This window comes from Spermophilus citellus, assembly GCF_964194105.1.
Source record: "Spermophilus citellus genome assembly, chromosome: 6".
Taxonomy (NCBI): domain Eukaryota; kingdom Metazoa; phylum Chordata; class Mammalia; order Rodentia; family Sciuridae; genus Spermophilus; species Spermophilus citellus.
The window spans coordinates 139,673,781-139,691,158 of NC_138187.1; the positions used below are offsets into that span (position 1 = coordinate 139,673,781).

The 17,378-nt window shown below is 32.2% G+C and overlaps 1 protein-coding gene across 2 annotated transcripts in view; it reads left to right on the top strand.

The window, feature by feature from the left end:
• KCNT2 (potassium sodium-activated channel subfamily T member 2) overlaps nt 1–17,378 on the top strand; it is a 362,366-nt gene that overhangs the window by 249,295 nt on the left and 95,693 nt on the right. For both annotated transcript variants that reach the window (XM_081298140.1, XM_081298141.1), the window contains exons 15-17: nt 6,379–6,528; nt 10,622–10,851; nt 15,384–15,597. In XM_081298140.1, the coding sequence (XP_081154266.1) occupies nt 6,379–6,528; nt 10,622–10,851; nt 15,384–15,597 (594 nt within the window). The remainder of the gene's footprint in view (nt 1–6,378; nt 6,529–10,621; nt 10,852–15,383; nt 15,598–17,378) is intronic.

Below are 17,378 nucleotides of genomic sequence, written 5' to 3' on the forward strand. Positions count from 1 at the left end.
TTTTACAACAGCTGTAGCTGGCAATTATTTGAAAATAAAAGTGAACATAAACCTGACTAGGAAATATATTTTATGATTCAGTTTTTAGTTGATATAGTAGAGCAGCCTTAAAGTGCGCAAAGGAAACAAGATTATGCTGTTTTACAAGTTGAAGTACTCTTTGAGGTTAAGACAAGTAAGTAAATACAGGACATTTTCCCTACATGTTCATTTGGTATAAACCCATTACAAATCTTCATTAGATGGCTTTTCATAATTTTAATTAAGCATTCTATTTTGTCATTTTTGCTCCTTAAAGCTTTGTGTTTCTGTTGTTGCTATTTTTACTTAATTATAAAATTCAATTCATATGACATTAAGTGCATTTCATGTCCATTAAAAATTATGAAATTCATTGACTTCTTTTTCTTAATTCTAATAACAAATTCATCATAAGTTAAGTAATTTTTTAGACCTTAAAAAGAATTTATTTTGCTTAAGGAGAAAGGAAATATATAATTGGAAAAGCAGCACATTAGTAATTGAACTTGGAGAACAATGTTAGCTTATTCTTTGTTCATTTAACAAAACATTTATTAAACACTTACTCTGTGTCAGAAGGGATGGCACATCTGGGAAAAAAAGTGGTAAACAAGACATGATCCTTTTCTAAATGGAGCTTATTTCACAGTAAGCAAGACATTAAGGATTAATTAATACAATTCAGTGTTACAGTATTATGAAAAGATAAGTACACTACTGAAAAACTGAGGAAGAGTGATTAAGCTGAGGGTAAAGGAAGGAGTAGGCCATAGGAGAGATTAGGAACAGCACTATGACCAAAACCTGGATATATGACACAGTATTTTGTTAATACTGTGCTTGGCTGGAGCATGTAAGAGAATAGTAGTTGGTGAAACCTCAAAGAAAGTCATAGAGTAATTCAGGAGGGCTTTGGAAATTGATAAAACTGTTCAACCTTGTATATCAGAGGAAGCCTTTTAAACATTTTCAATAGGAAAGTAACATCAAATGATGTAAGGTTTTGAAATTTTCCATCCCCTCAAATATTATCATTTTTATGTTTGGACACCTTTATCTTCTCATCTTTCTTTCTCCAACATAAATGCATTTGTAAAAATGAGTTTTGGATGCAAGAAAGTAAGTTAGGAGTGATTTAAAAGTTTAAGAATTGATAATAGAAAGAGATAGGCAAATTGGTGAGTCCAAGAGACACCTGAGTGGTAGAATATCCAACCTGACTTCTAAAAGGAACTCCAAAGCTGCTTTCTCCTCTTTATGCTGCCCCCTCTCAGCTGTGAAGCAGCCAGAAAAATCATTGCCCCTTCTTCTTATAATAGTAAGAAGTTCCTAAAATTAGAGGGAGGAATGAAGCAGGATTAGACAGGCAGTCAGTGTAGACAGGTAAATCGAGTCAGGTTGGATCAAGGAGGCCAATTTTAAGTGAGTCTGAGAAATTGGATACTGTCCCCTGAGGGACTGAAATGTCAATTCCTTCAGAGCCCTTCCACCACCCTTATCAAGAACCTGCCCCTGCTCTAACCTGTTGCCAAGGTAACCTGTCCCAGGAATTTACCCTCCCTACTGGAGCTATAAGGTTGTTAATGTGTTTTTGGCTACTCCATCCTGCCATTCCCCCTTCAGCCCAACTGTTTCTCACCTTTTGGCCCTCCCACTGAGTATTCCTGGGCCTAGTCACTAACTGCAGGAAGGAGAAAGATAAGGGGGAAAAGACAGGAGGACAAAGGAATCCTAGGACATACCAAAAAGGCAGAATACCTTGCCTTTTGGGATACCAGGATAACAGCTATGGCCTCTGTGTTACCCCTGCTTCAGATGCTTAAAAAAAAAAAAATTAAAGGATTCTTTGTGTAAGAACTTTGACAATATATTTCCTATTCATTTATGCAATTATTTCCTTTATTCAAAATCAAATTTTGGATTAAATCTATCAAGATACAAAAAAGCAATTTTTAAATGGCAAATTATGGTAGAATGGTAAATTGAATAAATGAAGGTATTTTGAAAATCTACAGGACCTAAAATATCCTCCATTACTAAAAAAAAAGTTAGGAAAAAAAGTTGATTTCTAATTTCTTAGTATCCTGAAAAAATATTGGACTACTCAGAACTGAAGTTTTTGAACAAAGTTCAGATAGTTTAGCCAGAGTAACTGAGTTGATTTTTTTAATCTACTCTTTCTGGCAAGGTCATTGAAGCCCTTAAGCCCCAGTCACTTTATATGTGAAATGGGAATAATAATAGAATATACAAGCAGTCTTGACTTATAATGTTTCAACTTAGGACTTTCAGCTTTCTGATAGTGTGAAAGAAATATGCATTCAGTAGAAATCAACTTCACATTTTGAATGTCAGTCTTTCCCTATACTTTTGATATGTGATCTCTGGGCAGTGCCCCAGAAACACAATTACCAGCCAGCCTCATGATCAGGAAAAACAGCTAGTACTCTACAGTGCTAAGCTATGATGGTCTTGTTAGGTTAGATGTCTGACATGCATTTTTGACTTGATAGTATTTCCACTTACAAGATGTCAATTGGGACATAACCCCATCATAAGTCTAGGAGCATCTGTATCTCATAGATTTCCAGGAGGATTAAATTCTTCCATTAAACAAATATTTCCGAACATTTGCTGTGTTCTAGAAAATGTTCTGGTCACTGGACATCCCACAGAACAAAATAAGCAATGGGGCTCAGAAGGTCTGGTACTTATATTTTGCTGAGGATTGGCACTGGATGACAGGCTATGGCAGAAATAGCAATCAACATGCAAATTAACTTATGTGTTCATATCTTAGAGATGTCAATTTCACTCAGATTTATGAAGTTAAGACCATCCAAACAATCATGGAAATAACATTACTTTTGAAGTATATGAGCTTATTTTAAGTTCATATGCACAAATGGAAAAACCAAACTAGCAAGGAGATTTTAAAGAATTATTATGATATGGAAATACCATACATATACATATATATATAATATATATATTTAATATTTTATATTTACCATAATTAATTAGTGTCACATTAGTAAAAGAACAGAGGCAAATCAATTTGACAGCCCAGAAATTCCCAATAGAGGCATATATACTTAGGAATTCAGTGTTTGATAAAGAAGTTATTTTAAGTCAGTTAATTAAAAATAGATTATTCAATAAATTTAATTACTCGGTAGATCCATGGAAAAGTGAAATTTGATAGAGTAGTCATAATCATAGGAAGAGAGAAAAATTATTACTTTCTACCTAAATAAAATTTGCTCCTAAAATATTTGCAAGTGGTAGAGGGCTTTGTATGACAGAGCATATAATACTGCCTTGAAAATTATAAGGTGACTGAAAAATAGACATATAAAAAGCTTAAATCACCACTACCAATCCTGCTTTCTTCTTTTTTGACAGTTTTTATTTTTTATTTATCATAAAATATTTCAAAATTGAAAAGATATAAGAATATCATTACAAATGTTCACGTACTTAACATTCCGATTGACTTCTCCTCTCCTCTAGAACATAGTTAACACATTGGTGAAAATGTAGACACTTCATACTTAATATTTTTAGACTTAAGATTTATTCATGATGTTTTGTAAGCACTATTTGCATTTTCACTATTTATTATATGAATTTTTGTTTATCTGTTTATAGATTATAGATAAAGGTACTTAAGGTTGTTATATGTTTTTTCTTCTAACAACAAATTCCTTCAGTTTCAACTTCAAAATGCATCCAGAAACTAACTTGGTTCAAACCATCATTAAACTTCCCTCTAAAGTTCCTGCTTTGCTTTTATTTTTCTTTCTCCCCAATGATTATCACTTCCCACACGTAAAACAATGTACTGATTTCTTTCATTTATTGTTAGTGTTCCCCCATTAGCAAATCCATGTGAGACAGGATTTTTGCATTTTTTAACTGCTATATAATTTGAATCTAAAATCTTTTTTGGCACTTCACAATCACTCAATAAATGTTTTATGTAGAAATTCATGAATAGAAAATGAACACAGTCTTCAGTGTTACATGGAATTGCTAGAGTAGAACATTTTTCAAGCAAATAATCCTAGCTTAAAAGAGAAAAAGTTTGCATATTTCCAAGGAGCTGAAAGTTATATATAAGAAATCCTTAAGAAACTAGGATTGCTTAGTAAAAAGCATCCATGCATAACAGTAAGACAACAAGTGAGAGATTTAAGAAATTCATCTGATTTGTTCTTGTCAGACTCCTATCCTTTCTGTTCTGTCAAGTTGCCATGTGGTGTTCCCATTTCAGCCTCTGGAATTAGATTTATGATTGTCTTGAATAGTTTTTAATAAGTGCCCTTGCATTGTAATTAGTTGACCCCTTGCTGCCTTTTGGATCTCAAACAAATCCTCATGAATTACCAACACCTTCTCTTACATTTCCAGACCATAAGATGGGTTTTTATCTTTGCCAAGAACTATCTTGCCAATTGCACTGTGATACACAACAAGACAATTTTATTTTTGTTTGCCAAAGGGAAAGTTTCTCCACCAGGGCTAATCATTCTTAGGATGTAGTAGTTAGCTATATGAAAGCAATAGTAAAAAGTGACTTCTTGTTTTTTTTTCATATTTCTAAAAACTAGTAACATTGTAGAAAACTATGTAGAAGTTTTAAGTGCAATATTGTTTATTAGGTTGACTAGCTATGTCAAAAGTGATTCCAAAATTGAGAAATGAGGAGAATATGGCAGCTGACACTTACACAGTGATTTTTATGATCTCAATACCTCCTCAGTGATATTTTGGTGTTATTTTATGTAACAAAATAAGGATGACACATTTTCACTAAAGAGATAAAGAATCATTAAGAAGTTAAATAGCTCACTGAAACTTGCAAAGTTAAATACAAATCAATCAAATAGATTCCAGGGCCCACACTTCTGACTCCTAAGAAATTAAACACAAGTAAAACATACCTTGAATATATATACTTTTAATTGATTGACAGTTTGAAGTGGTTGATAAGTCTTTCCCTAATAATCATTTAGACAGTATTCTGAACTTCAAGTAACTTTTTAAATTCTAAATATTGTATTACGTATCTGCTTCCATCCATTAAGAACCTATACAGATTGTGATGGAATATTTTGATTTTTTTGATATTTATATTTTGCTGCTTGATGTGCATTACTTGTGCTGGTGGAGTTTATAAGCTTTATTCAGTAAGAGTAAATTAGTATTAAAAATGGGGGAAAGGTCCTACTTGTATATTTATTATAAATTTGTCATAAATTGAATTTTTAAGTATCCACCAATCAAGGAATAGTACTATTTTTAAAAAAATTTCTAAAGCCACTGAGGTAGTCCAATGTACAACAACTTAGAACAAAACAGATTGTATTTTTGTGATAAATTTATTTTTAAAACACTTCTGGAATCTTTTTCAGAGAATGACTTAGCCATTCAGGCTGCTATTAAATATTATCAGAGGCTGGATGGTTTATAAACAAAAGAAATTTATTTCTCACAGTTCTAGAGCATAGAAGTCTGATGTCCTGTAATAATGCAGTCAGATTCTGATAAGGACTCTCTTCTGAACTGTACACTTCTGACTTCTTTTTGTATTCTCACATGGTGAAAGATAGCTAATTAGTTCTTTGGAACTAATGATGGCACTAATCCCATTGACCAGGGGCACACTCTTAAAACCCTGTTACCTCCCGAAGAATCCAACTCCAGATGCCATCTACATTTACTGTTTCATTACATGTGTTTTGAGGGAGACACAAACATTGAATCCACTGCAGAGACTCTTCTTTCTTTTATCACATTCTTGACTGCTATAAAATTGGAAGAAAGCCATTGCAATATTATAGACAGAAATTATTCTAAGTATGTTTTCAATAAAATTAATTGATAAACTGAAAATTTTAATTTTAAATAGAAAGCAAAATCAATACCTGCAAGAGCCAAGCAAGTATCATGGAGTAAAATTAGCCACTTTATGAGACAATTAAACAAACATTATAGTTGGAATATACATGACAGCATATTCATAAACACTAAAAGTCTAATGCTGTATCTTACTGATTTATGGTCTGAGTAAATGCTTTTATTAACTGTCTCTTGTAAAACTCTCACTTTCTAGAAACCTATCATTTCTCAAGCATATGAATGTATAGTGCCAATTGCAGATTTTTTTGGAGAGAGTATCATGTGTAATGTCATCACCTAGAGACCAGGCAACCTCGCAGTACCTCTTTTCATTGTGCTTGCCAGCTCTTCCAGTTGGGAAACAGTTGTACAACAACAACTGTTTTTTTTTTTTTAACCACATTCATTGTTTTTCTCTTTGTGTGTGTGTATGTGTGTGTGTTTGTGTTGCAGAGAAGGCCAGCAATCACCAGAACAGTGGCAGAAGATGTACGGTAGATGCTCTGGGAATGAAGTTTACCACATTGTTTTGGAAGAAAGTACATTTTTTGCTGAATACGAAGGAAAGAGTTTTACATATGCCTCTTTCCATGCACACAAAAAGTATGTTTTTGCTTCCAGAGTGTAACTTAAGTATCCATCAATCAAGGAATAGTACTATTTTTTTAAATTACTTACGTTTATTAATGCATATTAATTGTACAAATTGATGGGTTTCACTGTGACAATTCCATATGTGCATACATGCATATGTGATGCTTTGATCATGTGTACTCTCCCCTCTATCCTCTCTGGCCTTCTGTCCTCTTCCTGCTTCCTTTTTATAGTCCATTTCCACTTCTACTTCTGGGTCATATTTATTTATTTATCTATCTACTTATTTATTAACTTTTCACATGTTACAGAAAGCATGCATAACTTGTCTTTTTTGTCTGGCTTATTATGCTTAAGATAATGCTCTCTTATTTCATCCTGCAAATGACAGGACTTCATTATCGTTTATGGCTCAGTAGTATGCCATTGCACATACATACACCATATTTTCTTTATATATTCATCTGATTATGGGCACTTAGGCTGATTTCATATTTTGGCTATTGTGAATAGTGACATAATAAATGCAGGTATACATTTATCTTTTTTGTATGCTGACTTCGGTTTCTTTAGATAAATTTGCAAGCCTGCTATAGCTGGATTTTATGGTAGTTCTATTTTTACTTTCTTAAGGAATTTGCATTCTGTTTTCCATAGTAGGTTTACTAATTTCTATGTTCACCAACAGAGTGTAAGAGTTCCTGTTCAACATGTCCTTGCCAGAATTGGTTATTTTTAGTATTTTTGATAATAGCCACTCTGGGATGAGATCCAATGTCAGTGTAGTATTTTTTTAATGTTTCATAAGTGCATTTTAGTTATATTCCATAGTAAGGTTCATTTTAACATAATCATACTTTTATGGAATATAATTTGCTCCATTTCAGTCCTCAGTACTTCCATTTGCCTTGTTTCCTTTCTACCCCTGGTCCCTTTCCAAAATAGTTTTGATTTTCATTTTCCTATTGACTAAAGATGTTGAACATTTTTTTTCATATATTTATGGGTCATTTGTGCTTCTGTTTTTGGAGAAGCGCCTATTCAGTTCATTTGCACACTTTTTGACTGGATTACTTGTTCTTTTGTGTTTTGTTTTTTGAGTTCTTTATATATTCTTGATATTAACCCTCTGTAAGATGAATAACTGGCAGGTTTTTTTTTCTCTCATTCTATAGAATGTCTTGACTGAATTATCTTGCTTTACAGAAGTTTTTTGATTTGATGTAATCTCATAAGTTAACTCTCGATTTTATATCCTGAGCAATTCAGGAAATTGTTGCCTATGACCATATCTTAAAGTGTTTTCCCCTAAAGTTTTAAACTTTCAGATCTTAGATTGAGATCTTTGGCCCAACTTAAGTTCATTTTCGTACAGTGTGAAAGACAGAAGTATATTTTTAAACTTCTAAGTGTGAATATCCAGTCTCTCCAGTATTATTTGATTGTCTTTTCTCCAGTGTGTTATTGATACCTTTGTGGATAATTAGTTAGATGTCTCTTTCTAAATTTATTTCTGTTTCCTGTATCCTATTCTATCATTTTTTTCCTTTCTTTTAGGCTAATATGATAACGTTTTTGTTATTATGGTTCTATAGTATATTTTGAAATTAAGTATTGTGATGCCGATAGCATTGACTTTTTGCTCAGGATGACTTTAGCTATTTGGAAACTTTTGTGATTTCAAATGAATTTTAGGATTATTTTATCTAGTTCTGTGAAGAAAATCATCAATATTTTGATGGGAATTATACTGAATCTGTAAAGTGTTTGGATTCTCCGAAGCCACAAACATGGGATGCCTTTCTATCTTCTATTGCTTTCTTTAGTTTCTTTTTTCTTTGTTTTATAATTTTCATTATAGAGGTCTTTCACCTACTTCATTAAATTTATTCCTGGATATTGTTAAAATTTATTTTCAGGTTCGTGTGAATTGTGAATTGTATTGCTTTTCTGATTTCTTTCTCAGTGAACTCAATAGGTCTATAGAAATGCTATTGATTTTAGTTGTATTTGAATCCTGCTAAATAATGATGGTTTTAAAATCAGTTCTAAGAATCTTTTGATGGATTCTTTGAGTGTTTCTATAAAGAGAATCATGTCATCTGCAGATAGAGTTAATTTGAATTCCTCCTTTCCTATTTGTATCCATTTTATTTCTCTCTTATTGGCTCTAGCTAAAATGTCAAATACTGCGTTCAGTAAGAGTGGTGAGACAGAACAACCTTGTCTTGTTCCTGATTTTAGAGGAAGTGATTTTACTATTTCCCTATTTACTATGATGTTGGCTATCATTTCCTTATAGATAGCCTATTATGTTGAGATATGATCCTTCTACATCTAATATATTCAAGACTTTTATCAAGATGGAATGTTGAATTTTTATCAAAGGCTTTTCTTTTATCGATTGAGTTGTTAATATGATTTTTATCCTTGATTCTCTTTCTGTACTCTATTGTTTATTAATTTGTGTATGTTGAACCATGTTCTCATCATTGAACTGAAACTTACTTGATCATATCATATGATATGAAGATGCTGTTGAATTTGGTTTGGAAGTAGTTTATTGAAGATTTTTGCATCTCTGTTTCTCAAGGATATTGTTCTATAGCTTTCTTTTTCTTGTGAGGTTTTGGTAGGAAGGAAACAATACTTTCATAGCAATAAAACATAGTTTTCTAAAAATATAGTGAATATTGGTGTTCATAAGTTTCAAGTACTGTGGAATTTTTGACATTTATTGCAACATTTGAACTGTGGCTACTGTGTGGTCTCTACATGTTAATGTTGTCAAGAGTAATTATAGTTTAGGAGAAATACTTAAACAACTTTTTAAACTCTCATTTAAAATAATTTAGTCCATTATGAGTTCACAAGTACATGAGATAAAATTTCTTACAGAACTGAGTTTTCAAGTTTTGATTAGAAAATAAAACACAGATATATTAATACATAAAAACTATAGAATTGAAAAAATTGATGATACCACTTGCTTTGGCCAGAGAAATAAGATAAAAAAGAAGTAAAAATGCATTACAATCTAAACATGGGATATTATTATTATTATTTCTGAGAAAAATATTTGCTGAAGAAATACAAAGGTATGTATATCATGAAAACAGTACAGTAACCATATTAAAATATATTACTATGATATACTTCAGGAATTTATAATATATGTAGCATATCCCACTAATTAATATATAACATATTCCCATTTCTCAATATGATTCACATGTACATAATGTGTGTGTATATATATACACACATTCTTCTATATAAAAATATTTTAAATTTGATTTATTTTATACAACTATAGCATATGTTGAAATAAAAATATTCAGGACAATTTCTATTGGAACATAACCGAAAAAAATGTTTAAAAAATGCTTAAATATGTCTGTTATGGGCTGGGGTTGTGGCTCAGTGGTAAAGCGCTTGCCTCATACATGTGAGGCCCTGGGTTTGATCCTCAGCACCACATAAAAAATAAATAAATAAAATAGAGTTATTGTGTCCAACTACAACTAAAAAATAAATATAAAAAACAGGCTATTACATTCAAAATTTTTATTTTTCCCAGTTAATCTGCACATATATTAAAGGCAAATGTTTTTTTCTAAAATTTAAATTTAATCAAATATAATAGAAATAGTACTAAAATAAGGACTTGCATATAATGTCTTCTAAATTTCTTTCTTTCCTTACACCAATAATTTTAAAACTCTTTTGTTTATACTTTTGACCATAGTACTTATATTATAGAACAACATGACGTTTATCCTATGATATTCACTCTGATGTTTTATATTAACTTCTACTTTGTACATGATATATATATATATATATTTATACTTATTGATTGTTGATTAGTCATAATCAACTAAACAATTTTATAATGACATATTTTTCTATAAAAATGTGCATCTTACACTTTTACCGTTTACTTCAGCTTTCATCATATTATGATTTGAAATTTTAATATTTTTGTGTTTATAATATTTTAGTAATTTTCTTACATATGTAAGATTAAAAAAGAAACTAAGACTTGCTGAATTACAATTCTTAAACTCTTTTATTTTTATTTATTTTTTTTCAAATTAAGGTTTGGTGTCTGCTTGATTGGTGTTAGGAGGGAAGACAATAAAAACATTTTGTTGAATCCAGGTCCTCGTTACATTATGAATGCTACAGACATATGTTTTTATATTAATATTACCAAAGAAGAGAATTCAGCATTTAAGAACCAAGACCAGCAGAGAAATAGCAATGTACCAAGATCATTTTATCATGGACCTTCCAGGTTACCAGTACATAGCATAATTGCCAGCATGGGTAAGTTTAACAAACTAGTTTCAAATTACTCTTAGTTGTTATAAAAAAAATTATAAATATACTCTGATTTTTAAAATTTAATTTCAAAGCTAAATTTAAAACAGGTATGGAATATTGTAAACTAGGTATAATTACATATACAGAAGAAAATTTCTATACTGTTAATTTAGTAAAAAAGTAAGATATTATTAAAATATAATTAATAATTGATTTGTATTTCTGATTGTACCATAAGTACCTGACTACTATATTTCTATTTTAAATTATCTATCCAACTTTCTTCAGAGGGCATTTCTAATATTCTCCATTTTTCTCACAACTGTCTTTCTATCTCCCATTTAACTCTCATCATGATACATTAAAAAAAAAGAAATGATGTAGGAATTTCCCTAATATTTTTGCCACCAAACCACCTAAAAACCTATAGATATTTAGTTTTTGTTACGAGGAAAATGCTTCTTTCCTTTTAATGAATCCTAGTGTGTTACCTATGCTGTGGACCTAGTCTCTTATTTCTTCTTTAGGTCTTCATTCTTTAGCCCATGATGTCCCATATTTTCAATTCTGAGAATATTTCAAGAAATTAACACAGTTGCATTAAAATAGGTTGGAAATCATAATCTAGAGCTTATATATCCTTTATATACATTTTCATTATTTATGGAATACATGTACATATATTTCCAAATGCTTTATTCATTCACCTACATTTTTCTTAAAAGCGTAGTCCTCTAAAAACATAACAATTATTTCAAATTTATTATAGTATAATATTTGTTGCTTAACTTAAGTTTTTTATAGGCATTCTATAACTGGGATGATTGAACAAGATAGGTTAATTCAACCTCATTACCTTACTTCATTTTTTTCCCAAAGTTAGTCTCTCTCTCTCTTTCTCTCTCCTCCCTCTCCTCTCCTCTCCTCTCCTCTCCTCTCCTCTCCTCTCCTCTCCTCTCCTCTCCTCTCCTCTCCTCTCCCTTGTGTGCTGACTTTCTCCTTTTTGTGTATTTGTCTCCTATTTATGTATTTATTGAATACTTAATGTGTACCAAGAACTCTCCTAAGTATTTGTAATAAGTAAAATAGTCAATAAACAAACAAAAATCTAGCTCATAGAGCTTACATTCTATAATAGGGAAGACAGGTAATAAACACTATATAAAAATGAAAGTAAATTGTTTAGTATGTTAGAAGGGGATAACTAATAGGAAAAGAAGAAATTGGAACTAGTAAAGGGGATTATGCAGTCAGCAAGGACTATGTTTTTAAATAAAGTGGACAGTAACTCTCATTATGAAGGTGATATTTGATAAATTATTTGAAGTAAATAGGGGATTAGTCCCCTGGATACTTAGAAGAAGATCACTTGGGGCAGAGACAGCAGCTAGCACAAAAGGTTTAAAATGGGACCCTGGGTTCTGCAGGAATAGTAGAGCCCTTCTAATTGAGGCACAGTAAAAGGCCAGATCATGTTGACTCTCTGTGTTACTGGAAGGATTGCTGTATCTCTTCTGGGTATAGTGGGATCGTGCAAAATTTTTAGCTGATCAGGTTTCTGATGTTGCCTATGCTAAAGCTTATTTCAGTACAGTCACTGTGGCCATTGTTGAGAATAGACATTTTGAGGCAAAGATCTGAGAGTTTTCAACTGGAAATGATATGAAAGAGAAAAATTTGCATTTATATTAAAGTTACCAGTAATTAGGATTCCTTAAAGAACTGGGACTGAACTATGAAAAAAAGGGGCATGTGATGCACTTCAAGAGTTTTGAATTAAACAACTGCAAAAATGAAATGGACAAAGAAGTGCTCTTTCAACGGAGTAGTGGTAGAGAATACCAGACTGGAGTAGGAAAAAACAGAAGGTAGGAGACAAACACAAACCCTAGATCTAGACAACTCTTAAAAGTTATTCCATAAAGAAGAACCAAGAAATATTTGGGTACCTGGTGGTAAAAGTATGTGGAATTGAGAAAGGCAAAGGAAAAAGGGTTGGGTATATGTAAGAGTGTATATAATGATTAGCCATGGAACGTAACTAGGTAAGGAAATGAAAAGATATCTGTAGGTTAAAGGAGACTGAAAGAATAGATTAATAGATTATAATTCTAGTGGGAATCCAATGGTAGGGACCTGGAAAAAAATGAGGCAAATGCATGTGTCAGGGTGTTAGATTCCATAATTAGGGACTATGTATAGTGAGTAGTAATTACAAGGTCTAGAGTATGACTATGAGAGTGAATGGTTAATAAATGGTAGAAGAAATACCCATTATTGGAGTAGAGGGCAAGGAACCAAGTCTAGAGTATTCAAGGGACATACATAATGAAATTGCCAAGAATAGGACAGATGATGTGTAGAGACTAATCTGTGACACAATAGCTGAGCTACCCAGGCTTCTCAGCAACGTAAATACAAGAACATAAAAAGTTGAATTTAAGCAAAGCTCAGTTTTGTTGAAGGAGTGCCATGGGACATAAATTTATCTAGTGCCAAGGGTAAATGCAAAAAAAAATAGTCATAATGTTTAAGCATGGAATTTAAGGTGGATAAGTAGAGAGAATATTGAGGTAATGGGAGAAACAGTGAAAAGTTGGCATCATCGATAAATCAAATTTCCAGTAGCATAAGATTGTATCTGTGGTTTGGAAATCAGTGAGACTAAGCTGAAAAACATGAAATAGTGGTGTTCAGAGGATGAATACATAAAATGAATGAATGCAGCCTTTTGTAACAGCATGTAAATATGTCTATGAAAAGGAAATGTTGTGATAAGGTGAAAAGCAATTTATTCAGTGGGTGCAAGAAACTAAGAGGTAAGGGTAGAGGGAAATTGATCAATTTATGTTTTAAAAATACTATGTGAGGCAAGAATGTTGTTATGGGATAAATTGCGTCTCCCCAAATTCATGTTTGAATTCTAACCCCAGGTGCTTCAGAATGCAATGTTATTTGAACATGGGGTTTTTACAGAGGAAGTTAATTAAAAATGAGATCATTAGGGTTAATACTAAATCTACACGATGAGTAGAATGAGGAAATTTGGGTGCAAATAGGCACAGAAGAAAGATGAAGTAAAGATATAAAGGGAAAGTGGCCACCAGTAAATCGAGAAATAAGGTCTGGAACAGTACCTTGCCTCATAGTCCTCAGAAAGAGCATCCTCAGAAATAACATCCCTATAAACCCCTATAGATACCTTGATCATGAACTTTTGGTCTCCAGAACTAACAAATAAGACACACAGTATGAAGTATTTTGTTCTGACAAATTAAAACAAACAAAATTTTATCGCAAAAATTCACCAGAATCATTAAAAAAACATATAGTCTAGGGGCAATGATCAATTAAAATAATAAAAACAGAGGATCACATAATCTGAAGACATATAATTCAAAGTTGGGATATTCACAGCAGATCAATAGAAAATAGTCTTAAGGCGACAACACTGAGCCTATTTACTCAACTTAAGAAGACAATTAACCTCTTTAAGAGGGTTGAGGGAAAGACCTTAGGGAGAGGACAGGAACCTTCAAAGAGTTCATTTCTGTAAATAATTGCCTCTCCACTGAATTCTTTCTTATGATCACATCCTGGTGCCAATCCTGGAACCAAATGTCAGTGTTTGCAGAATATCTGAGTAGTGACTAACAGGAGAATCCATAAGTTAGGCAGAAAAATGATAAAGAAGTGACTGCAGTAACATGGAGTCACCCAATTTCTTGGGAATTTAGCAGAAATTTAATCCACAGTGCAGGTATAGTGATTAGGTTACATAAAGGGAGCTATGTCTGTTACTTCTGAGCAGAAATAAGGGAGGAAAAGTTCAATGAAGATCTCATTTTTGTCACTGGACAGAGGGTCTTGAAAAGTTTTGAATGATGAATTCACTTTTCTTTCAGAAGTAGATGACATGATTATCTCTAGAGAGTAATGTATAAAGTATAAAACTAAGCTCACGATATTAAGATGTCAGTTACACTATATGGATTTCCTTTATTTCTATATCATTTAAATAAGTCAAATCCCTTCACTTGCTTAATGAATAACTTTATATCATTACCTCCCGAAAAATTTCCCTCTGTCCTATAATATATAGATTGTATTTTACATTACTCCTCTGCTTATACTGCTAAAAATTGGAGAGAGGAAATGTGCCTACCGTTTTCGATGGCTACAACATTACTTCTTGTCAGATTCTGGAATGTCTGAGTTCTGCGGCCATGTAGCATTCTTCCCCCTGGGATCCACCTCTCAAAAGTCCCATCACCTCTCACCTCACCACACTTGAGACCAAGTTGCCAATGCATAAGTCTTTTAAGGACTAATCACATTGAAAACATCACATACATATTTATAAAAGTATAAGATTTCCAATCCAGGGAAACATTTATATGAGGAAAAAAAAGTTAGTTTTTGGAACTCAAGATTACATATCTTGATAATGCTAATTATATCTTGTTGATTTTCATGATTAAATGATCAGGGTGTCCTGTATGTGACACGTGCCTTTATATGTTTTGGTGTTTCAGGTACTGTGGCCATAGATTTGCAAGACACAAGCTGTAGATCAGCAAGTGGTCCTACCCTGTCTCTTCCTGTAGAGGGAAGCAAAGAATTAAGAAGACCTAGCATTGCTCCTGTTTTAGAGGTTGCAGATACATCATCAATTCAAACATGTGATCTTCTGAGTGACCAATCAGAAGATGAAACTGCACCAGATGAAGAAATTTCTTCAAATTTAGAGTATGTTTAGATGTTCTTAAGTGGAAAATTGTTTGTTTTGTGTTAATGACCTTAAGTATTGTCCTTACCAATAAGTAAGGAGCTGATGTTCTCACCTTGTGTCCATTCTAGAATCATTCCTTCAGGGCTCTACCAAGTCACCCCTGTATTAGTCACTATCTTACTGGACTACCAAGCATGCTAAGCCCTCATGTTTCTGACTTTAAAATATATTTTTCAATTTCATTTTTCTCTAAAATACACTTTATCTGTTACAAAAAAGTTTATATTCCTAGACTATAAAATGCATTTTCATGGTTGGACTTTTTATTATATCGTGTTAGTTAGCATTACATTACAGTGATCTAAGTACCTAACATAAGTTACAGGAGGAAAGATCAAATCAATGGATTAATTTAATCACAGGTTAAAGCCTGTGATTCAATCATTTCCTAAAAGCCTCACCTCTGAACACAGCTACACTGGGAACCAAGTCTTAAACACATGACCTTTTGGGGACACTAAATAGCCAAATTGTCACAATCATTTTTTTTTATTCCACATCCATTTTGAAGTTCGATCAGTTATTTAATGATGTGTAAGAGCAGCTTGCTCCGTTATACTTCTCTTCCTTATCTCACTTTTAGCATTCTTTTTCATTCAGTAGAGAGCAATAATATTTTAAATTGATGAATAAAAGGATTCTCTCCTTTTCCAAGCTTCCATAATGTTACAGTATCTATCTATATTGTAGCCTACAGTAGAATCTGTTTAGCTATATCATTCCACATATTATATTGCCACAGCAAAATAGAAATCATAGTGTTCCACACCTTTACTATGGAGTCTATAAGACTTTGTTTGCTATGGCAATTCCACTTTATACTGATGTTTCAGGTACTGTGGCTATAAATTTGCAAGACACAAGCTAAAGTCTACCCACCTTACTCTCCAGGTACAGTGATGGATTAAATAATATGGCCTATGTTTTTTTTTTACCTGTATACTATGTATAATTACTGCCTCATAGCATTATATGAAAATTAATTGAGGTAATGGAGGAAAATGCTTAGTACAGTGTTTTCTGCTCCACAAGCAACTCGTAAATAGTAATCGTTGTTCTTATTAGTAGTGCTGGTATGAGTGGTATTGGCAGCATCATCACCTTACATATTTCCCAGCTTTCATATAAATTCATTTAATGTTGACATGAATGAAGATAAACTGAAATATATTTGAATCTTAGAACGATCTCTGTTTTTTTTTTAATCTTCCAAATTTTTCTTTTACATTGATTATAAGAAACTTTGAAGCATCCACAAAACTAAATCTACTTTCAAAGAAATTAATGGTCCTTGGACTCAGATATATTTGTGGGTTCGAAGATGGAAGCAAGGCTCAGGCTTCACAATCAATATCTTTGAAAAAAATAGCGTTTTGAAGGGTAACTGAAATTCTTGATGTTTTTGAAAATATTGAGAAGTAGAAAGTTAAATGAGAGAAGTTGAAATAATAATGGTCATTACAAACTTCTAAATTTGCAGAATGTGCACTGACTTCTGAACCAATGATGTCTGGAAAACAGTTTCAGTTAGGTCTCACATGCATGGCTTCCCAGGTAAATTCAGTAAAATCAATAGCTTCCCTTTAAAAGAACATTGCTTTCACTAAATTTTCTTTTATTTCCTCATCATTTATGTTGCTACTTTTTAGAAGTCCCATTTTTTTTAATCAGTGTAGCCAAAATATGCAGGTGGCTGCTTTTTAAAAGTCAGCAAACAACCTAAATGTCTTTGATAATA